The 25,628-nt window shown below is 42.3% G+C and overlaps 1 protein-coding gene across 1 annotated transcript in view; it reads right to left on the bottom strand.

The window, feature by feature from the left end:
• LOC126175399 (Ca(2+)/calmodulin-responsive adenylate cyclase) overlaps positions 1-25,628 on the bottom strand; it is a 501,843-nt gene that overhangs the window by 266,258 nt on the left and 209,957 nt on the right. Inside the window, exon 6 of the mRNA XM_049922190.1 lies at positions 4,215-4,364. Coding sequence (XP_049778147.1) covers positions 4,215-4,364 — 150 coding nt within the window. The remainder of the gene's footprint in view (positions 1-4,214; positions 4,365-25,628) is intronic.

The raw sequence follows: 25,628 nt of genomic DNA, 5'->3' as shown, positions 1-25,628 counted from the left end.
GCAGACGGTCAGAAACTCAAATACAGCACGCTCTCACGCACCACCATGTTAGAAGCTACAATTCGGAGGCTTCTAGCGGCAGAGGTTTGCAACTTGCGTCAGCGAAGCCGCAAAGTCGACCGAGTAATATGCATGACATGTAACACCTCAAACAGCACTGAGGAAATAAACTCTGAGGCATTACTTTTCAGCACGCCAACTTCGGAAGTCTATTTTCTCGAGAATTTCTGAGAGTAGCATCGAACTGCTTCCGGAGAGGTACAACTGGGTTCTGAGCTTCACGTACCCCAAGTATAAAAAAAAAAAAAATACAAAAATGTAATTCCTGTATGGTCCCCTAGTAAGGAGGACAATATTTCATTCTGAAATCAGTAGTGGCTCGCAACCGCACATTCTAAATTATGTCGCCAACGGGTCATTAGCAGATCGATGTTCCCTGGAACATTTCTCTTTTATTATCGTATATTTTCACCCGTTTCGGTTTTCAATATTACTTATAATACACGCTGTATGCACAAGTCATCAAAGTGTCCGCTGCCATCATCTGATTTGGAGCCATGCTCAACTTTTCCATGCCACTATATGCTGTTCGAAAGACATTTGCTGACCGCGTATCTCTTGGTGTCAGCTGTGTTAAGTATAGATACACTACCTTTTAGTGATACGAAGATTTGTGGCTCAAAATGGCTCTGAGCACTATGGGACTCAACTGCTGAGGTAATTAGTCCCCTAGAACTTAGAACTAGTTAAACCTAACTAACCTAAGGACATCACAAACATCCATGCCCGAGGCAGGATTCGAACCTGCGACCGTAGCGGTCTTGCGGTTCCAGACGGCAGAGCCTTTAACCGCACGGCCACTTCGGCCGGCTGAAGATTTGTGACGGGCTAATAGATAGTGTATCTATACGCAACACAGCTGATGCCAAGATATTCGCAGTCAGCGAAGTTATTTCGAATTAATTTCGGAACGCTGCCAATCGTCATCAGTGTCATTTCATCCAGACATGCAAGTAAATGCTATATCCTATGTCATACAGTTGCTTACAGCTGTACTGTGGTGGGTAAGTAGTACAACCGTATTTGAGGTGGTCTGTTCTTTTATTAATCTTCGCGACGTCACATTTATTTCATATTCATAATCCAACTTAGCTACAGAGCAACGTCAAATGTAACACCGCTAATAAGGATGCAACCAGAAATCTGAAGTTGTTTAGTGCCATGATTGGGAAAATGCGCAGTTCTGTCCCTTTTTCAAGAACCGTCATCCAACAGACGCACATAATAGACCTAAATCACTGACGTCAGTCTCTTAGAATTTCAGAGCATGTTTTATGTTCACAAATCATGACCTTCCTGGAGACCGAAAATCACCTCTGAAGTGATCAACATGGATTCCACAAACATCGACGGTGTGGTAACCCCGCTCGCTCTGTTTGTCCGCCACAACAATAAGGCAGCAGAAACCGGCAGTCACGATGATGAACACTCAGTTCAGCGGCAAGTGGTAGAAGAGAGGCCTACCCTACCAGAATATGGTTTGATTCGAACTCATGTGGAATCTTACTAAGAATCGCTTTTCCCGAGCACCATTAGTTACCAGAACAGGAAAGGGTGAGAGCGGGAGGGCGGGGGTCACGGAGTTACACAACGTAGCCTCTGGTCACACCGTATGCTGGCTTGCTGTGTGTAGATGTCGTTGTGATGCTGTTCTTGGATTTGCAGCCAGATCTTCAAGTGAAGCTGACAATATTTCGTGGCAGTACGAATGTTTGTTTTCTTCAGGTGTGACGCTGGAGCCAGCATCCCTTCTTCATGGGAGGTTTGCAAACCTACGCATATTTACCAGTGTCTTCAAGCGACTGGTTGTCACCCAAAGCTTTATAGATAACAAAGTTCAGTTTGAAAATAAACTGATAAAGTTTGTCCTTAACAACTCCACCAATTGCGTAGATGATTTCTATCTACCCGTGGCGGTCAGGAATTATTATTTCATGTATGCTTTTAAGAAAGCTTGTAAATGGGTCAGGATGTCACCACAGTTAGACATACGTACATCGACAGTCCAAAAAACTGTCGTGACTGATTATTCCTGGCGTATAAGCGCTGTAACTACTGTGGTAGCTTGAATTAACAACTGTAAACAAATGACGTGCTTTCGACAGCCAGTTATGAGTAGGCGTTCTTAAGTAGAGGAAGTGTGGCCGTAGTGTCAACGTCGTTGTGTCAAAATCGCAATGGAGCAAAATCTTCGCCTCAAGTGTGTAAGACTTCCTCCAGACTATACATTAAATATATTCGCAATTGCGAATATGGACAATCATCAGCTGTAGAATTGAATGACGATCTTTGCATCGTAATTCAGAATAACGTAGGCACTGCAATATCATATCGTACCGTATCCCCCACACCGCCTCGAAGAAGAGAAAATTGTGCGCAAATTATGTACCTCACGCTTTGATTCTCGCACAGCCACAACGACGCGTGGACGCCTGGGGTGACTTGATTGAAACGCAGACAATTCTGTTCTGGATAAAAAATTATCACAAGTGACGAATATGAACCTAACATAAAACGACCAAAAGCAGAAATTCACACGAAGGACCAGAGCTTTGACGACGTTAACCAATGTGACGCGCGTGTTGAACAACGTACTACAGAAGGACTTTCGTGGCAGTTTCGCAAGACTGTATGAACGTTCTGTGCGTTGTGTGCAGTCGGGGAAGACGCTAGCATTGAAACCATCCTCTTGACTTTTCTCTATTTTACATTAATCCAGTCGAGAAATTTTTTTTGGGGGTATGAATGCGTAATACGAATGGAAATAAACTTCATTACGATTTGTTGTACAAACTATGTAACTAACTAACTATATAACTAATCAGAACAACGCCTTGCGGTCCTTACGACCCAAGTCTGAAGAGCGTATTCCAATTCTGATACGAAAAGCTTCTGGCAGAAAACTGAAGACCTGAAGAGTGTATTTAAACAGAAAACGGATTCTGTGGGCAGCAGATCCGTCGTGCCTTGGCGTTCAGATCATAACCGCAAGTAAAGCAAGATGAATCTACATTAGTTTCTTTCTTAACATATGCTGGGAGAGCGTCTTCTAAAATAGGGATAATTTTAAGAAGTTTTAATATCAAGACTGTGATTCGTCCGCCAGCCAAATTAGTGTCCTTTCCGATTGTGTTAAAGATGATCTGGGGCAAAGGAAATTGTTTATAATATTCCATAACACTGTGAAAAGGCAAAGATTGGTCAAAGTATGCATAATTTCAGGACATATGCGTGTAAGATCGCCACCACACACGACTACAATATCCCGAAAAACCCGCGTGAGAAACGCACTGAAAGATACGGAGATTCAGTTGGTTGTTATCACTTCTCATTACAGGTACTGTGTTCTGAAGTAATCTACTAAAATTAGATTGGCAGATAACGTTATTAACATGGAAAAGGGGTGTCCTCTGAGCGAGGCGTGGAAACGCGCGCTGGCCACCGTTAAAGACGACATTCTTTGATTCAATCGGCAAAAGATTTTGAGGATTAGTTTTTTTTTCAGTTTATTGGCTTTCGGGCCGTGCCCATACAGCTATATCAATAGTAATGTTAATTATGACGATACGAAAGTAAGGACAACACATCTCCGAGCGGTGAAAATCTCCGACCTGGCCGGGAATTGAACCCAGACCCCTTCGTTTAACCTGCCGCCCTGACAGCGCAGCTACCGAGGCGGGCATAGGATGATTAGTAACGGCAGCGATACCTCACTTTTGTTTGCCTTCGCGACCGGCAGCGCTACTTCTAGTCTGTAAGTGGGGGGAAGGGGGTGGGTAGCACTTCTAGGCACTTGCCACGTGTACCGAGCACTCTGCTGTCCTACAAAGCAGCGCAATCTCCGACGTGGCATCAGTTCGACGAAACTCAGTAACAACAACGTCTCACTTGCAGATACCGCTCAGCTGCGACGTCGAAATACTATGTCACTTTGAGTTTTAAGGCCCGACAGAAAACTCGAGAAGAGTATCAAACGTATGTCTCCGAGATAGTTTACGAAGTCACATACAAGTGTGTTTGTAGAAGTACTTGTAAAACATCAAAAGAAGCCATTTCTTCGGAGGAATGACAGTAATTAAGATGATGCAGAAAAGAATGAGCTTGGCTGTTTCGACGAGGCACAGGCAGTGCGCTTCCATCGAACGAATACTCACCAGCTTTTCGTTCTCGTCTTCCATCTCGAGGCGGGCAGCGATGCAATTCCTCGTGTCCAGGAATGCCTTGCGCTGCGCGTGCTCCATCAGGTTGTGCATGAAGATGCCCACCACGTTCACGCACAGGAACACGATCATGTTCGCCGTCAGCTGAAACATCGACAGAGAAGGACTGTTATCCTCCTGCTCTGTACAATCTATCATAGTATTATCAGTCCTGTACACGGAGGAAATTGCTAACGCTAGTAACAGTACAGCATGGGGAAAAGTAAATATGTAAAACTATATTATTCAAAATTCCTGGGAGTGCACAGTGATCAGAACCGAAGTTGTAAATCGCATGTTGTAGACCTTTTCAAACGTTTGAGCTGCTCATGAAAACATGAAAAATTTAGATTACTTTTCGTACTTGCATTGACTAATGTCACACAGAATAACTTTCTGGGGCGACAGGCATTTGAATGTGGTGGTACAGGAGAATGCTAAACATCAGATTGGAAAGCAACGAAGATGTACTGAACCAAACTTGGGAAAAAAAGTTATTTAAAGCAGAACTTCACAAAAGAAGATATCGGTTGGTAGGGTACCTTGTGACGCATTAAGGAACGGGCAATTTGTTAATCAAAGAAAGTGTGAGGGTTACAACGTGCCGTACTCATGCGGGGATGAAGACGCTTGCACAGGACTACCGTGGACAGTCGCATCAAACCAGTATTTGGACTAAACACAACAACAAATCACACACAAAATTACTTTTATTTTACACTGTAGACACATTAGATTTCGTTTCCTGTCTAACAGAATGCAACGCTGCGGTTGCAGTAAAGAATAAGGAGAAACGGTCGTCTGGGATTGTCGACTGGGAGACCGTGAGAAGTGGGCACAGCTGGCTAGTCGGGAAAGGTTTCCCTCCACCGTACACAACGGCCCACTTCCCAGCGGTGTGTCAGAGTTATCGGAAGTGAAAAATATATAACTATAACGGATGTGTGTACAGTGTGGTTTCATATTCTGCTGAATGACGACGAGAGAAGGCAGAGGGTGGAAACCCGATGCCGACGCATAGCCTACTCCCCTCAAACAGCATACCATGGAAGCCACCGTACTCAATGGTCCCATTATCTCTACCCATGACGTTATATTTGGAATTACACCTGTTATTCAGCGAACCATAAACGAAATTTCATTAGAGGTCGCTTCATCCTTCCAGATGGCGAATAGAAAGTAGATTATTACAGCCGCAAATAAACACAAACACAATCGAAATATTGCAGTTCACTTAATGACATTACAGTAACGGGTCAACGGTAGGGAGAGGATGGGAGGGAGGGGGGTGTTCACGGGGACAAACTAGAAACGCGACAGTAAGACTAACACCATTCCAAGACAACCACGTAAAAATAACACACACGAATTCCTGCAGACTAACCGAATCAAAAGATACAAAAAACACCACTGTAATCGAATATTCCGTTGATCTACGAGGGGGTAACCAAAAAAACCGGAACAACATTGCCGTGAGAGGAGCTTGTGCAGTACGCATTTTTGCCTCTAGGCGTGTATAGCGTATCTCATTGCCAGTTCAGTGCTGCCTGTGCTGTCGACCTGGCTTGCTAGGTTTATCTGCAGTGATTACTTTTTTTTAGCGGTGTTTTGTTCTTGTTTCGTTTTTTTATGATGGGAAGTTTGAGTGAAGACCTGTAGCTGTTAAATTTTGTTTTCTACTCAGTAAAAATTATGCTGTAACTGTTTTAATGTCGAAAACAACTTACCAAGATGGGATGATGGAAAAATATCAAGTGTACGTGTGGTTCACTCGATTTAAAAATGGCGACATGTTGACTGATGACTAACCTCGTTATGGACACCTTATGCTGCCCCAATAGACGAAAATACCGAAAAAATTCGAGAGCTCGTGCTCACACACCGTCGGCAGGCAACTGATCAACTGTCGGAGGTTAGTGGATTATCTTGGAGCTCGGTTCTGCGAATTTTAACGGAAGATTTGGGAATGAAAAGGTTTGCTGCCATGTTTGTTCCTCGGGTTCTAACTGGCAATCAAAAGGAAAGTCGAGTTGAAACATGTCGTGCTTTGAAACAACAACCTGAAACTGATCCAGATATTGTGTCAAAGGTCATTACTGGTGATGAATCATGGTGCTAAGTTTACGTCCCAGTAACAAAGCAACAGTCAAGCCAATGGAAGACGTAGTCGTCACCCTGTCTCAAAAATGTCGTCAAGTCAAATCAAACATCAAAATAATCCTGGTTTGCTTTCTTGATGCCATGGGCGTAGCTCATTCAAAGTATATTCCCCCAGGTCAGACAGTCAATCAAATCTTTTATTTTGAAGTTTGAAGAAGATTGCGCAACAGTGTTCGTCAAAAAAGGCCCGATTTGTGGCAGACAAGAGACTGGTTCTTCCACCACGAGAACGCACCTGCACACACAGCCATCTCTGTTAGATAGTTTCTGGCTAAAATGGCATGGCTCCGCTGTCCCAGACACCTTTCTCACCTGATCTGACTCCGAACGACTTTTTCTTATTTCCACGCATGGAAAGGGCATTAAAGGACGCCGATTTGACAACACTGAAGAAATCAAGAAAAAAACGGGGGAGGATCTGTCAGCCATTTCTACAGTTGACTACACAAAATGTTTTCAACAGTGGAAGTACTGGTGAGGCAAACGTATTAGTTTTAATGGGGAGTATTTTGAAGGGGATAAGGTTGTTTTGTAAACAGTTTGAAAATATATAACTTAGCACCATGATTCATCACCAGTAATGACCTTTGACACAATATCTGGATCAGTTTCAGGTTGTTGTTTCAAAGCACGACATGTTTCAACTCGACTTTCCTTTTGATTGCCAGTTAGAACCCGAGGAACAAACATGGCAGCAAACCTTTTCATTCCCAAATCTTCCGTTAAAATTCGCTGAACCGAGCTCCAAGATATTCCACTAACCTCCGACAGTTGATCAGTTGCCTGCCGACGGTGTGTAAGCACGAGCTCTCGAATTTTTTCGGTATTTTCGTCGATTGGGGCAGCATAAGGTGTCCATAACGAGGTTAGTCATCAGTCAACATGTCGCCATTTTTAAATCGAGTGAACCACACGTACACTTGATATTTTTCCATCATTCCATCTTGGTAAGCTGTTTTCGACATTATAACAGTTACAGCATAATTTTCACTGAGTAGAAAACAAATTTTAACAGCTACAGGTCTTCACTCAAACTTCCCATCATAAATAATGAAACAAGAGCACAACACCGCTAAAAAAAACTAATCACTGCAGATAAACCTAGCAAGCCAGGTCGACAGCACAGGCAGCACTGAACTGGCAATGAGATACGCTATACACGCCTAGAGGCAAAAATGCGTACTGCACAAGCTCCTCCCACGGCACACCCTCGTGCACAGCTTGAAGAAAGACAGCGATGATAATACATGTAAAACACGCCACGTCGCCACTACCTCACATTCGTCAAAAAAGTCAAATATCAGTAAGAAGCAAGAGGTCATCAGTCCCTTGTTCGTGTTACATCCAATTGTCATATTACTCAGGAGTGATAAAGAAGAGGCACTAAAATTAATTTTGATGCCAGAGATGAGAAATAAATGGTAGAGGAAGGTAAGTATATATCAGGCCAGAGGCCAGAGAGGAGACAACGGTCTCCAAGGGCTTATCTAACCCCGCCCCCCCCCCATCCCTTCCCACCCTCCCTCTCATCGACCCGGCGCAAGGGCAACAAAGTAACGTAATAAATAATTTTTTCTAACCGATTGAGTACTTCACTATTAAATTTATCCATCTAACCTTCAGCTGTCTTCTGTAGCACCACACTTCAAAAGATTCTACTCTTCTTGTCTGCATTTTCAATCGTCCGCGTTTCACTTTCTTAAAAGGTTACACTCCGCGTACATACCTTCAGAAAACTCACTAATATATAAATTTATATTTGATATCAATACGCTTTTCTTGCTGCTCTCAGTGTGCATTTATATCTCCTCTACTTCGTCGGAAATCAGTTCTTTCGCTGCCCAAAATGCAAAATTCTTACTACTTCCAGTGTCTCATTTTGTAATGTAATTCTCCCAGTATCACCTGATTTAATTCTACCACATTCCATGACCATTGTTTTACTATTATCGATATTCATCTTACAACCTCTTTTCAAGACAGTACCTATTCCGTTTACCTGTTTTTTGAAGTCCTTAGACGTCTTTGACAGGATTATCGTGTCCCCATCAAATTTCAGGGTTTTTATTTCTTCTCCCTGAATTTTAGTTTTCTTTGCGAATTTCTCCTAGGTTTTCTTTTATTGCCTGTTCAGTGCACAGTATAAATAGAAGGTGATATAACCTTGAAGTGTCCGAAGACTAACAATTTTTAAAAAGTGATACTGAACGCGTTTGTTTCCCTGAGAGAGTCTTTTCTTTTTATACAACTGTTGGCACTACAGTGATGGTTCACGTGACGTGTACCACAAACAAGACCGGTTTAAGGCCCTAGCGACACAAGTCACCTCTGGCGCCTCTAGGGCACAATTTGGACATCTACATACATACTCCGAAAGCCAGCGTGTGATGCATAACGGGGGGATACCTCGTACCTTTCCTGTTCCACTCGCAAATGTAGCGAATGAGTAAAGATTGTCTTTGTGCCTCTGTATGTGCACAAAATTCTCTTATCTCGTATTAGCAGTTTTTACGCGAAATGTACGTTAGCGGCGGTAGAATCGTTCTGCAGTCAGATTCAAGTACCGGTTCTCCAGTTTCTAAATAGTATTCCTCGAAAAGAACCTTGCTGGGATTCCCACCTAAATTTACGAAGCATCTCCTTCACACTCTCGTGTTGATCAATGCTACCGGTAACAGATCTAGTAGAACGGCACCGAACTGTTTCGATGTCTTCTTTCCACCCGATGTGTTGAGGATCCCAAACACTCAAGCAGTAGTCAAGAACGGGTGGCACAACAGTTAACTTTCCTGTCTTCTTTATGTATGTGTAACATTTTCCTTGAATTCTCTCAACGCACCGAAGTTGGCCATTCGCCTTCTCTACAACAAACCTTACGTGCTCGATCAATTTCATATCGCTTGGCAGTGTTACGCACTGATATTTAATCGACGTGATTGTGTCAAGCAGCACACTACTAATGCTGTATTCGAGCGATACAGAACTGTATTCCATCTCATCTGCTTTACCATATATCTTTCTACATTTAAAGCAACTAGAAATTCATCACAACAACTAGAAATTGTGTCTTGATCATCTTGAATTCTCCTCTAATCACTTAACGACGGCCGGCCGAAGTGGCCGAGCGGTTCTAGGCGCTTCAGTCTGGTCGCAGGTTCGAATCCTGCCTCGGGCATGGATGTGTGTGATGTCCTTAGGTTAGTTAGGTTTAAGTAGCTCTAAGTTCTAGGGGACTTATGACCTAAGATGTTGAGTCCCATAGTGCTCAGAGCCATTTGAGCCAACTTAACGACGATACCAACACGTCCATCATAACGTAATCAACAAACAGTCGCAGATGGCTGTTCATCTTGTCCTTCAAATCATTTATGTACGAGGTCGCGCTGATACGTAATGCCTCTGCATTTTTCATGTTATAACTCTTGAAGTTATTTAAATAAAATACTACATCTTAATTCTTCACGTCTACATATTTGCAGTCCTCTGTCGCAAGATGGCTCCGAAATGTGGGGCATAACATGTACGTTCACACACGGAGCACCCTCTCCTGCAGCATGACGACAACAGACCACACACGAGCGCTGCGACAATGCGACGCCGTGGGTTCGCTGTCACTGATCATCATCCACACAGTCCCGACCTGGTCCTATCCGATTTGCATCTGTTTCCAAAACTTAAAGAGCACCTTATAAGACTTCACTACGGTAGTCATGAAGAGGTGGAAGTAGAGGTGAGTCTGTGGCAGTATCAGCAAAATAGTCTCTCGCTGAGAGAAATTTGTTCTTCGCCAGAGTCACTATATTGAGAAATAAATAATGTAGAGATGAAGAATTAATATGTAGAATGTTAATAAAGTTTTCTCTGTTTAAAAATCTTCAAGAGTTTTCGCATAAAAAAGTCGGACACTTTACTTTTCAACACGCCCCTGGTATATAAAGAATAACAACAGTCTATCACACTTTTCGGAACACCTCTGACGACACCCTTCTATTTGATGAACAATCGCCGTCGAGCAAAACGTATTGGATTCTATTTGTTAACAAATCTTCAAGCTGACCACATATAGGAACCTAATCTGTATGTTCGGCAGTCGATAAATGTCTACCGCTGGGCACAAAGAGTGTATCATAATTAGTAGCAAATACAACCATCTCCACGCTTACTAGATTCAGTGACCAAGTCATGGTAACTAATGCATGAAGAAGAGAAGGAAAAGGGAAGGGGGGAGAGCCAAAGTGTACGTCCCTTGTGTGGAAAAATGGACGAGGGGAAGTGTGCGCACAAATAATGTATCGCTTGTGTAGAAAGATGATTTCGAACTGGCCCTAAACAGAAAAGGACAATGTTTAGGTAACCACGTGTGGCACTGGTAGGTATTTAATGAAACTTCTCAGTAACGGTGTGCCTCAAATTCTGCGATACTTCGTCATTTGAGTGGCTGCCGTATCCCTAGCGGTTTGTCCCACGTGCCGGCCGTTTCTCAGTTACGGAACGACTGAGGGGCCGCTGGCTGCTATAAAGCTGATTTAATGTACAAGATGCAGAGGGGTTGGAGGGTGTCGGGTTGGTACGTTTCCTCCGGGGAAGCGGCGGTGTGTTAGGCATTCAGCGCCCCCCACCCCCCTGTCGATAGCCGGAACGGCGCAGTGGTCCCCCGGCTGCTGGAGACGGCCTGAATAATATAACGGCGCAACACGTGCCCGCCGCCCAGACACGTGGCGCCGCACGTGCGTAGCGCCGCCGCTCCCTGTCGCTATGTCGCGCTGGGGCAGCCAGAAGTTTCTAATTTCGTCCACTTAACGCACACGTGCAATGTACACGGCAACGCATAGAATTGACAGATTGAGTTTACTGTATCCGTATATTTTTTTTTTTTTTTTAATTTGAAACTACAAAGAGTATGTATGTTTCATTGCCGAGGAGACCCGGAGAATGCCGCGGATACGCCATGTGGTGCACCGCGACACATGGCCGGATCCAATACGGCCGTCCAGCGCAGAAAAATGCGCGAAACACTGCCACAACTCTTCCCACGGCCGGTAGATTAAAGAAAATGTGTAAGAAGGAAGTTAAGTTGTATGTAACTGAGTTCAAGCAACTGCACCTGTCACAGATGCGTGCATATGTTTTACATGTCTTGTGATTAAGTTAAGGTCCCGGACAGGTTAAAGCAGAATTTCTCAACAGTTTGTTTAGTGAAAAGTGAATAGATCTACATCTACATGACTGCTCTGCAATTCACATTTAAGTACTTAAACCTTTCTGTTCGAGCTCTGATTTATCTTATTTTATTTTGATGATCATTCCTACCTATGTAGGTTGGGCTCAACAAAATATTTTCGCGTTCAAATATTTTCGCATTCGGAAGAGAAAGTTGGTGACTGAAATTTCGTAAATAGATCTCGCCGCGACGAAAAACGTCTTTGCTTCAATGACTTCCATCCCAATTCGCGTATCATATCTGCCACACTCTCTCTCCTATTACGTGATAATACAAAACGAGCTGCTCTTTTTTGCACCCTTTCGATGTCCTCCGTCAATCCCACCTGGTAAGGCTCCCACACCGCGCAGCAATATTCTAACAGAGGACGAACGAGTGTAGTGTAGGGTTAAGCTGTCTCTTTAGTGGACTTGTTGCATCTTCTAAGTGTCCTGCCAATGAAACGCAACCTTTGACTCGCCTTCCCCACAATATTATCTATGTGGTCATTCCAACTGAAGTTCTTCGTAATTTTAACACCCAGGTACTTAGTTGAATTGACAGCCTTGAGAATTGTACTATTTATCGAGTAATCGAATTCCAACGGATTTCTTTTGGAACTCATGCGGATCACCTCACACGTTTCGTTATTTAGCGTCAACTGCCACCTGCCACACCATACAGCAATCTTTTCTAAATCGCTTTGCAACTGATACTGGTCTTTGGATGACCTTACTAGACGGTAAATTACAGCATAATCTGCGAACAACCTAAGAGAACTGCTCAGATTGTCACCCAGCTCATTTATATAGATCAGGAACAGCAGAGGTCCCAAGACGCTTCCCTGGGGAACACCTGATACCACTTCAGTTTTACTCGATGATTTGCCGTCTATTACTACGAACTGCACCTTCCTGACAGAAAATCACGAATCCAGTCGCACAACTGAGTCGATACCCCATAGGCCCGCAGCTTGATTAGAAGTCGCTTGTGAGGAACGGTGTCAAAAGCTTTCGGGAAATCTAGAAATACGGAATCAACTTGAGATCCCCTGTCGATAGCGGCCATTACTTCGTGCGAATAAAGAGCTGGCTGCGTTGCACAAGAACGATGTTTTCTGAAACCATGCTGATTACGTATCAATAGATCGTTCCCTTCGAGGTGATTCATAATGTTTGAACACAATATGTGCTCCAAAACTCTACTGCAAACCGACGTCAATGATATAGGTCTGTAGTTCGATGGATTACTCCTACTACCCTTCTTAAACACTGGTGCGACCTGCGCAATTTTCCGATCTGTAGGTACAGATCTATCGGTGAGCAAGCGGTTGTATATTTTTGAAGGAAATAAAACAGTGCGACTGTTCTGAATTGAGAAGAAAAATGCTGTTCGTTTTTATATGGGAATTATTTACTAAACCAAGGGCAAAAAATCTCTTTGATCTACGAAATTATGGCAACACATAAGAGAGAAATGATATTTGTGTTTTAATGAAAATAAGTGACTGTGAATATTTTTGGACCAAAGACGTAATATTCAATATTCAAGAAGTCATTCACTTAAGATTTGATAGTGAGAAACGTTAATCTACAAATTTAATTACTTGAACGGAAAATGAGCTTATACTTCTGATCAGCCAAAGTTTCGATATTATCTGATTCTCCTTCTAACGAGTATAAACAGTTATTACAATTTACGTGAACTTGAAATTTCTTATGAATACATCTTTCTTTCAGTTTTTATTATTTTCGCAAATGAGAGTCAGATTTCAACGTAATAAAACTAATACTGCTCAGTGAATAATAATAATAATAATAATAATAATAATAAACCCCGTGGAGGCCCGGGAAAAGAATAGGCCTCCGGTATGTTCTCCCAGTCGTAAAAGGCGACGAAAAGAACAAACCACTAATAGGGCTAACCCCCTTTTTTTTCGTGTGATTACTTGGTTCAGGACAGAACTAAAGAAGCCTCGGACAAGCGCCGTCATGGTCGGGGACGACGCTTGAACCCTATGCCCGCCCACAATGGTAACGACACTGCTAGCCAACTGGAAAATGATTTAAATCCAAATAGAGGTGTTTTGCAGGATATGCTTCCTGCAACCACCCTAGAAGGAAAACAAAGACAGAGGATGAGATGGTCAGATGAAGTTAATCGACACCTCATGTTCTGTTATTACGAAGCAACAAACCTAGAAACCAACACAACTGGATACAGATCACAAGTATACACAACATTTATTACCAGATATCCGGAATTAAAATTTTTAACAGAACAACGACTAGCTGATCAGATCCGTGTAGTAATCAAAAATAACAGGATACCCCAGTCACAATTAGAAAACATCAAACAACAAGTACAACAAATACTGGAACAAAATAATGTGCAATTAGAAGAAGAAGAAGAAAATAAAGTAATGGACTCAAACATCCCAGAGCAAACAAACCAAGAACAACACGCATCAATTAAACAGAGGAAAACGAAATTTTAAGACAGCCACCAGAACAAGCACAAATAGAACACGAAGAGACACACGTGTTAGATATAGAAGAGAAATTTCAGCTGACATATATAGAATACAAAGACACAAATGCAGACATTAGACCATTCATGCATAGACCGCCAAATAACCCACAAGTCGAAACAACAATAAAAACTATCAACACAATCATATACAACAAAATAGATGAAAACACAACTATGGAAGAGTTACAACTACTGGTTTATATAGGAGCACTCACTACACTTAATATACACACTAGGCAGAGATCAGAACCAACCAACACACAGAAGAAACCCACAAAACCAGCATGGCAACACAGGCTACAGATCAGAATAGAAAAACTGAGAAAAGACATCGGACAGCTAACACAATTTATAAGAAATGAAATATCAGACAAAAAACGAAAAAAGTTAGGTAAAATCTCACAACAAGAAGCGATAGAGCAATTAGATGAAAAGAAGCAGAAATTACAAGCATTGGCCAAACGACTTAGAAGTTACAAAAAAAGTGAAAATTGAAGGAAACAAAACCAAATATTCAACACAAACCAACAGAAATTTTACCAGACAATAGATAACACACACATTAAAATAGACAATCCACCAAGCATAACAGACATGGAACACTTCTGGAGCAACATATGGTCAAACCCGGTACAACATAACAGGCATGCACGGTGGATACAAGCAGAAACAGACTCATACAAGATGATACCGCAGATGCCTGAAGTGATAATTTTGCAACATGAAGTCACCCAAGCAATTAATTCTACTCACAATTGGAAAGCCCCTGGAAAAGATAAAATAGCAAATTTCTGGCTAAAGAAGTTCACCTCAACACATTCACATCTAACTAAATTATTTAACAGTTATATTGCAGACCCACACACATTCCCTGATACACTTACACACGGAATAACTTATCTGAAACCTAAAGATGAAGCAGACACAGCAAATCCAGCAAAATATCGCCCCATAACATGCCTACCAACAATATACAAAATATTAACTTCAGTCATTACACAGAAATTAATGACACATACAACACAGAACAAAATTATAAATGAATAACAAAAAGGCAGTTGCAAAGGAGCACGAGGATGTAAAGAGCAACTGATAATAGATGCAGAGGTGACACACCAAGCTAAAACTAAACAAAGGTCGCTACACTACGCATACATTGATTACCAAAAAGCTTTTGATAGTGTACCCCACTCATGGTTACTACAGATATTGGAAATATAAAACTAGATCCTAGATTGATACAGTTCCTAAACATAGTAATGAAAAATTGGGAAACACCACTTAATATCCAAACAAATTCAAATATTATCACATCACAGCAAATACAGATTAAGCGTGGAATATACCAAGAAGACTCGTTAAATCCTTTCTGGTTCTGCCTTGCTCTGAACCCACTATCCAACATGCTAAATAATACAAATTATGGATACAATATTACTGGAACATACCCACACAAAATCACACATTTGCTATACGTGGATGATCTAAAACTACTGGCAGCAACAAATCAACAACTCAACCAATTACTATAGATAACAGAAGTATTCAGCAATGATATAAATATGGCTTTTGGAACAGACAAATGTAAGAAAAATAGCATAGTCAAGGGAAAACACACCAAACAAGAAGATTACATATTGGATAACCACAGCGACTGCATAGAAGCGATGAAAAAAACAGATGCCTATAAATATCTAGGATACAGACAAAGAATAGGAATAGATAATACAAATATTAAAGAAGAACTAAAAGAAAAATATAGACAAAGACTAATAAAAATACTGAAAACAGAATTGACAGCAAGAAACAAGACAAAAGCTATAAATACTTATGCTATACCAATATTGACCTAATCATTTGGAGTAGTGAAATGGAGTAACACAGACCTAGAAGCACTCAATACACTTACACGATCACAATGCCACAAATATAGAATACATCACATGCATTCAGCAACTGAAAAATTCACATTAAGCAGAAAGGAAGGAGGAAGGGAATTTATCGACATAAAAAAACCTACATTATGGACAGGTAGACAATTTAAGAAAATTCTTTCTAGAACGAGCAGAAACTAGCAACATACACAAAGCAATCACTCATATAAATACATCGGCTACACCACTACAATTTCATAACCACCTCTACAACCCTTTAGATCACATAACATCAACAGATACGAAGAAAGTAAATTGGAAAAAGAAAACACTACATGGCAAGCACCTGTATCATCTAACACAGCCACACATCGATCAAGACGCATCCAACACATGGCTAAGAAAAGGCAATATATACAGTGAGACGGAAGGATTCATGATTGCAATACAGGATCAAACAATAAACACCAGATATTACAGCAAGCATATTATTAGAGATCCCAATACCACAACAGATAAATGCAGACTTTGCAAACAACAAATAGAAACAGTAGATCACATCACAAGCGGATGTACAATACTAGCAAATACAGAATATCCCAGAAGACATGACAATGTAGAAAAAATAATACACCAACAACCTGCCTTACAACATAAACTTATAAAACAACACGTTCCCACATACAAGTATGCACCACAAAATGTACTGGAGAATGATGAATACAAATTATACTGGAACAGAACGATTATAACAGATAAAACAACACCACATAACAAACCTGACATCATACTCACCAATAAAAAGAAGAAATTAACACAAATAATCGAAATATCCATACCCAATACAACAAATATACAAAAGAAAACAGGAGAAAAAATTGAAAAATACATCCAACTGGCTGAGGAAGTCAAGGACATGTGGTATCAGGATAAAGTTGACATTATACCAATTATACTATCAACTATAGGAGTCATACCACACAATATCCACCAGTACATCAATGCAATACAGCTACATCCAAACTTATATATACAACTACAGAAATCCGTAATTATTGATACATGTTCAATCACCCAAAAGTTCCTAAAAGCAATATAACATATACCGTACAGTTAAAAGGAAGTCACGCTTGATCAAGGTCCGCGTCACTTTCCATTTTTGACCAGACATAACGTCTGAGAAGAGAAAGAATAATAATAATATCACTAAAATAAGACAAGCTCGTACGTGGACTATTACAGAAGTCTGTAGAAGTATAACTGCAAATTAAGACTAAATCCTTTAACTTCAACTGTTCGTAAAGCAATATTATTAACTGAATGTAATGTACCGGCGTATACCAGAACTAAGTGACGTGGCGGATGGACAAAACGGTCCAAAGTGATAGAGTAAATCATCATCGTCAAGTTCGCCTGGCCTTAGTGTGTACCATCTCAACATAGTTTTATTTTTTCTTTAATAATCTTCAAAAGTCAATTTACTTACTTTTCCTTAAAAATGGCGTTCACAAATCATGCTGTCACAAGGACGTAACTTTAATCACAAAATAATGCATTGCAATTCATCAAGATAAAAACCGTAATCAGTTCGCTCATTGTGTCGCTCATTGTGAATAGCTAATGTTTCTAGACTACTGTTAGAGTGGTAACCTACATGGGTGTAGGCAGGGCGAGGGTGGAGTGAGGTGGGAGGGGTAGATATCCCCCACCCCCTACAGAAATTAGTGCACAAACTGAACTCATATATTCAGTCGGCACACACAAACGTATCAATTCAGTACTATGCTAAAAAAAAGGCAAAACATTTGGCCAGTATATCCAGAACTGTTTCTCGTGAAGTTCCGAAACTATTTCGCTATTCACCATGAAACAATGATCTTGTCACTTTAACTTTAGGGCAATGCAAATAGCAACAGAAATTTGGCACACGTAGTTCGAATGTTCTGCAGATTTTACAGCACGTAAGAAGAAAAAATAAAGATTGTGCCTTAGACACATCACTTGTTTCTCAACAGCCAGAGAAGTACAGGAAGACCAAGAGATTCCCCGTTATGAGGCCCATTATGTCGAAGAAGTAAACCAGAAAACTGTAAGTCTCCAAAAACAGCATTTGGAACAGTGATCAATTTCTACTTAATTATGAACTAACTTCTGGTGCGACCTTATCTAAAATAAAAAAAGGGGGGGGGCGGGAATAAACAGTTGCCTCGATCCATTCTGCGCACAATACAAGTCATAGTCATACAATAGATGCTGGACCTGTGAGTGGACACCTAAGAATAAAACAGTATACTTGCCTTCAGGATGAAAAAGTTCGACACGACTGTTGAAGACAATCTTCTACAGAACATACATCTGGAGGCTAGCATAAATGGGAAAATGTCAAACGGTCTTTTAAAATATTTTTTAGTGAATGTTGTTAATAACAATGTCGCAAATCCTTTTGATGCATACTTCTTCCGGCAATATAAAACGTATATAGAAGAACAATAACTAACTCCATAAGAACTCTCTGCAGCGACTTCGAGACTAAATTAGGAAATAGGATTTTCATAATGAAAATGCTTTGTATTATTCATAACCGACCGGTTGACTGCTCCAGTGTATCAATATTAATGGCGAGCGCCTGGGAACAATACTCCAGCACATTTTACTGAATTCAAGACTGTGGTCCATGTGACATTTCATTTTGCAGCTCAAGAACGTTATTCTGAGGACTGTGCAGAAATTGCTTTTGTCACATGTGCCTATTGTGATTCTGCATATAGTTTCACGCATTTGGTTAAGGACTCATGTACATTTTTAGAAACCGATAGTGGGCAAACTAGCAATAACACAATCAGTGCTGTCACCATCCTAATCACAGTTGTACGTAAAGTTTCTAAATACAACTGGAACACCGAATTTCTGTTCAAGCCGAGTCTTCCCTTCTTAGCTGCCCCACGTTCTTCGCTGCATCAATTAACAGAAATGTAAGTTTCATTTCATTGCCATTTGTTATCAAAGCACCATTCTTGGGAAATAAATTATCACCAAAGCCATTAATTAGCCATCGCGAAGTAATACCTCTCCGTAGAATTAAATGGCCGCAGGATCGACTCGTTGATAACAGTTTATCGTGCTGGACTGCCCTGTTGCAATGTTCGTCCTCGCCCCCCCCCCTTCCTCCTCCTCCCCTCCCCTTATTACTCTCCGTGAGACGCCGATGCTCACTGCCGAGGCGTGATTGTGAGCCAGCTCGGGCGAGGAGATCGATGAACACGGCTGGTTTAGGCGTAGCCTGCGTGACCGAAGGGAGTCATATGGGTTACGTCCTGCGACGCGGCCGTCCCCGGGACAAGGAGCATGCCGTAGAACTGGAAAAGACACAGGTCGCTCAAATCTGTAAAAAGGACCAAAGAACGATTCGCAGAATACTGACCTATCTCAATGACGTTGATATTATGTAGAAATATTGAACATAGTCCTACATTATGCTCGCGTATAATGCTTCTACTGGAGGCCAAATAACTATGCAGAAATCAACGGGGTTTCTGAAAGCATCGATTGGGTGTACCCTGGTTTGCTTTGCTCATTTATGAAATTAAGAATGCAGCAGACGGGGGATTTCGGACTGATGTCGGACTGAGCGAGGTGGCGCAGTGGTTAGCACACTGGACTCGCATTCAGGAGGACGACGGTTCAATCCCGTGTCCGGCCATCCTGATTTAGGTTTTCCGTGATTTCCCTAAATCGCTCCAGGCAAACGCCGGGATGGTTCCTTTGGAAGGGCATCCTTCCCTAATCCGATGAGACCGATGACCTCGCTGTTTGGTCTCTTCCCCCAAACAACCTAACCCCAACTGATGTCGGTTTTGACATCCATGATGCCTTCGATACACTTCCGGAACGTTCCCCAGTACACACGCAATATCTGAACGGAAGTGCGATTGGATTTATTACTTCCCAGCAACAGTCTCTTCTTCTTAACGGACAGCGTCATCAGAAGCGAACCTATCATCCGGCGAACCTCAAGGTAGTGTGACAGGGCTGCTACCGTTCACGTTCTGTATAAATGAGCTGGCGGTCTGTATGTAGCCCTATAAAGCTGTTGGCGGATGACGCAGTTATGTGTAACAAGGTGGCGTCATTGGCAACTTGCTATAAAATGCGGAGTTACACACGATCAGCCCCTGTTGCAAGAGTACTAGTGACTCTGAACAAAAATAAATGCAAGGTAATGCGCGTAAATAAACAAAAGGACCCGATATCATCTGATTACACGATCGACGATCTGTTACTGAAACCTGCCACAGCCTTCAAGTATCTACGAGTAACATTCTGGAGTCCTCAGAGGTGGAACGGTCACACAAATCTAGCTGTGGAGAAGGCAGGTGACACATTAAATAAATGAGTCCGTAGGAAATGGAGGGAGTTCCAAAGTATTTTCATCAAACGCCTAGAGATGAAAGATCACTTCACGTTCCGTTGCAGACGTAAGTTCACTGATATTCCCCAGCAACATAAGCCGTCCTTCAGTATTTGCCGTTCCTGGTACGACGAGATTTCACCGAACTAACGAGATTTCACCGAACTAGCAGAGCCTACTAGCGAAGTGCGCTGCATACCTTCACTATCTGACGCAGTAAACTGGTACGTGATTTTCAAAAAGAAAACCACGAGAATGAGTATCTCTAAACAGAGAATGACATGTTAGAAGTGAATCAGAAACTATAATTTTGCTCTGCCCATTTATTTCATACATAGCATACACACAATGCATACGTACTCTGCACAGTACCTACGCCCTGTCGCCTCTCAGGGGGCATAAACAGTAGAAAAAGCCACTGGGAAGTGTCAGCGAAAGTTCTGCGTCGAGAAAAATGTTGTTCCTCTTGACGTCATCTATCACCCCTTGACGTTTGATGTAAAGATTTCGAAGCACACCGTATACTTCATCCAAGTAAGAGGTCTCTTCTGAAAACCTCGTTTGACCAATCCTGAAGTACTATTCGTTGCTGTGCGAACGTTTCGCAGAATAGGTGATACGAGGAAACTTTAGTGATACTCGAAGTATGAGTCAGGCTGGAGGAGTTGACAACTCAGTTAGCATAATGGTCACGCGAACTTTCCGGGATAAGCAGAAAACCCAAAGTTCTAGTCCCAACACGGCAGAGTTCTTGTTAGAAACAGACGGTCAGCTTGACTTCGGCAAAGATAAAGGCAGTTCTGATGTTGGGACTGATAACGTAGGCAAGACTTAAGAAAAGTTAAGACAGTTCATAGCATTTGTCGGCCTAGAAAAAGTGTTGAACAATGTAAAATGGTGCGATTTGTTCGAAGTTCTGAGAAAAATAGCAGCAAGCTGTAGGGATACACGGATATGTACAAGAACCACAAGGGAAAAATAAGGGTCGACTGCCAAGAATGAAACGCTCCGTTAAAAAGAGTATAAGGCAGGGATGCAGTACTTCACACCTGGTGTTCGAATTACACATCGAAAAAACAAGAGCAGATATAAAAGAAAGGTTTAGAATAAGGATTAAAATTCAGCGTGGAAGTATATCAATCATAGCGTCGCTGAAGACATTGCTATCGTCAATGAAAGTGAAGAAGTACGAGGTGTATTCAAGTTCTAAGGCCTCCGATTTTTTTCTCCGGACTGGAAAGAGATAGAAACATGCGCATTGTTTTAAAATGAGGTCGCGTTCATTGTCAATACATCCCAGAGATGGCAGCACCGTACGGCAGATGGAATTTCACCGCCAGCGGCGAGAATGAGAACTGTTTTAAATACTTAAAATGGCGACGTTTTCCTTACTTGAACAGCGTGCAATCATTCGTTTTCTGAATTTGCGTGGTGTGAAACCAATTGAAATTCATCGACAGTTGGAGGAGACATGTGGTGATGGAGTTATGGATGTGTCGAAAGTGCGTTCGTGGGTGCGACAGTTTCATGAAGGCAGAACATCGTGTGACAACAAACCGAAACAACCTCGGGCTCGCACAAGCCGGTCTGACGACATGATCGAAAAAGTGGAGAGAATTGTTTTGGGGGATCGCCGAATGACTGTTGAACAGATCGCCTCCAGAATTGGCATTTCTGTGGGTTCTGTGTACACAATCCTGCATGACGACCTGAAAATGCGAAAAGTGTCATCCAGGTGGGTGCCACGAATGCTGACGGACGACCACATGGCTGCCCGTGTGGCATGTTGCCAAGCAATGTTGACGCGCAACAACAGCATGAATGGGACTTTCTTTTCGTCGGTTGTGACAATGGATGAGACGTGGATGCCATTTTTCAATCCAGAAACAAAGCGCCAGTCAGCTCAATGGAAGCACACAGATTCACCGCCACCAAAAAATTTCGGGTAACCGCCAGTGCTGAAAAATGATGGTGTCCATGTTCTGGGACAGCGAGGGCGTAATCCCTACCCATTGCGTTCCAAAGGGCACTACAGTAACAGGTGCATCCTACGAAAATGTTTTGAAGAACAAATTCCTTCCTGCACTGCAAGAAAAACGTCCGGGAAGGGCTGCGCGTGTGCTGTTTCACCAAGACAACGCACCCGCACATCGAGCTAACGTTACGCAACAGTTTCTTCGTGATAACAACTTTGAAGTGATTCCTCATGCTCCCTACTCACCTGACCTGGCTCCTAGTGATTTTCGGCTTTTTCCAACAATGAAAGACACTCTCCGTGGCCGCACATTCACCAGCCGTGCTGCTATTGCCTCAGCGATTTTCCAGTGGTCAAAACAGACTCCTAAAGAAGCCTTCGCCGCTGCCATAGAATCATGGCGTCAGCGTTGTGAGAAATGTGTACGTCTGCAGGGCGATTACGTCGAGAAGTAACGCCAGTTTCATCGATTTCGGGTGAGTAGTTAATTAGAAAAAAATCGGAGGCCTTAAAACTTGAATGCACCTCGTATTACGGGATCCGATGGATGGAATGAACAGTCTAATGAGTACAGAATATGGACTGGGAGTAAATCGAAGAAAGACGAAAGTAATGAGAAGTAGCAGAAATGAGAACAGCGAGAAACTTAATGACAGGTGACCATGAAGTAGGTGAATTCTGCTACCTAGGCTGCAAAATTAACGCATGGCGGACGGAAGCCAGGAAGACACAAAAAGCAGGCTGGAACTGGCAAAAAGGGCATTCCTGGCCAAGAGAAGTCTACTAATATCAAACACTGGGCTTAATTTGAAGGAGAAATTTCTTAGAATGTACGTTTGGAGCACAGTATTGTATGGAAGTGAATTACGGACTGGGGGAAAATTGGAACGGAAGAGAATCGAAGCATTTGAAATGTGGTGCTACAGAAGAATGTTGAAAATTACGTAGACTGGTAAGGTAAGGAATGACGTGGTTCTCCGCAGAATCTGCGAGGAAAGTATTATATGGAAAACACTGTGAAGATGAATGGACAGAATAATGGGACATCTGTTAAGACATCCCTTATGGGATAAAAAGCGTAGCAGATGACAGATATTGGATCACATCCAAAAGTAATTGAGGAGGTAGATAGCAAGTATTACCCTGAAATTAAGAGGTTGACGCAAGACGGGGAATTCTTGGCGTGTTGCATCAGTCAGAAGATCTGCTGACGAAAAAAAGAAAAAAAAATCATGACAATACATCAGCCTTGTTGGCGCTCATGAACTAAGGACAAGACGCACAACACCACTACCTGCATCACATGGATAAGGCGACTATATCAGTCATCCAAATACTGTATGTAAAAAATGGAATCGCTAACTCGGCTAGGAAATAGACATCCCGTTCTGCACCAGATACAATTGCGTATCGTGTGGATGTGGAAGTATAATGTTGCCAAAGTAAAATCAGAACAAATACCTTGCCTTTCGGTGAAGAGAATCGAGTAGAACGGAGTGCTTTTTGTATAGGGGGGACGGAGTTCGATCCCAGAGGCTGCACAACCAGCCGGGGCGGCATCGATTCTGTTCCGGTTCTGTGCAGAGCTTTACGGGGCCGGGCGCGCAGCGGATATTTGCCATCATCAGGAGATCAAAGGCACCGTTAAGCCCCTGGAACAATGCCGGCGAGCGGGATGCACTCGCAGCGCCGACCACGCCAAAGCCTCGCGCCGCGCCTCACACACCCTCGGCTGCAACAGCTCCACGCCAGCACCACATCGGATCGATAATTAAAGTCACACAAACGCAGACGTTTTATTCAAGTAAACGACTTCCGCCGTAACGCAGAAATGGTGGTGACGTGGCGGGACAAGCTTCCGAGAACTATCCCTGTTGCTGCTATGGGAAAGTTATAACAGACGGTTCCTGCATTCTTCTGCTGTAGTGATTCACAGCACCGTCTGTACCCATCACTCAGTGTACGAGATAATTTGACGCAGTATCTGTCTTCATGCTGAGGCAATCCACTTGCCCCAACCACTCCATATGAAGTATAACAATTCTCTATCGAGAGATACTGTCGTGTTTTGGACCTGAACCAACGTTAAGCCGAGGAAAGCAAAGGTTGCGATTGAAGCTGAAAGCATCAGTTTGTTGTGTTACGCCTCGGAATACAGCAGACGGGGCTACTAGAGGCGAAGTCCGTCCGAAGCACATTTTTTCGAGCGTACGTAAACTCCTAACTTACGTCCTTTATCCTTTCTTGATGCATTTACACGTGGTGTATGCTTCAATTGGGCCCACAGCCATATATTCTTATTTTTTAGGGGAAGTAGAACAGCTGAACAGCTTTGAATTTTACTCACAGACTGGATTCAGACATTTGCATTTATTCAGACACGTTTCCATTAAGAATGCTGCATGATGCGCCAGAGCGACGCGATACTTCATCTATGAGTCACCGCCACAAATTCTCGAAAGAAAGGGATTATTTCCTGTAGCCAGTGCTCGATCGTAGTTTGTAATGCAGCATGACTTTTTGCGAAGAAGTTTAATAATGTCCCATCACAGGTAATGAGCACCGGAACAATGTGGGAAAGCGACATTCACTCATGGGCAATGCCCTACTTGAAACTGATGTAGCTTTCCTCTGAACTCTTATGAGATGTCAAATGGATCAAAAGGATTTAGTATTCTGTGGATGTCTGGAATGGCAGAGTAGCGCAGTTTTTGTTTTATTGTAGATGGGTATCATTGAAGGAAAGCAAAAAAAAACTGAAACAATACGGAAATATTGCCTAGTCCTCACGAATAATACAAAGGCGTCTGCAATTTTACGTCTCGCACAGATGTAATTCATCAAAAGGGTCACGAACCTCACTCCCTGATCCACTGGGGAGATGTTGGGATTTCACCCACTTTCGTTCGTTACTAGGAATCGAAACGGCCCTGTCTGGATCGAGGGTTACGGATGCAGCTAGATATTTATGTACTCACGAGGAGAACACAGCAATTCCCATACCCAGATTTCTCAGAAACTTTGCTCAGTAGAATAAGAGTTAAAATAAGCGAACATGTGTCTCCCATTCCTGGGAAAACGACGGCCAAGTTTTCGAAGTAGTTTATGAGTCTTTTAGCGATTAAATAAATCAACCGAAGCGGTGGCACGATTGGTCATCTGCGAATCAGTCGAGATGCGTGTTCCTTTTCTTTTTAATTTTTTATTTTTTTTCACCCTT

This window comes from Schistocerca cancellata, chromosome 3, assembly GCF_023864275.1.
Source record: "Schistocerca cancellata isolate TAMUIC-IGC-003103 chromosome 3, iqSchCanc2.1, whole genome shotgun sequence".
Lineage (NCBI taxonomy): Eukaryota > Metazoa > Arthropoda > Insecta > Orthoptera > Acrididae > Schistocerca > Schistocerca cancellata.
This window is presented reverse-complemented; position numbering and strand designations above follow the sequence as displayed.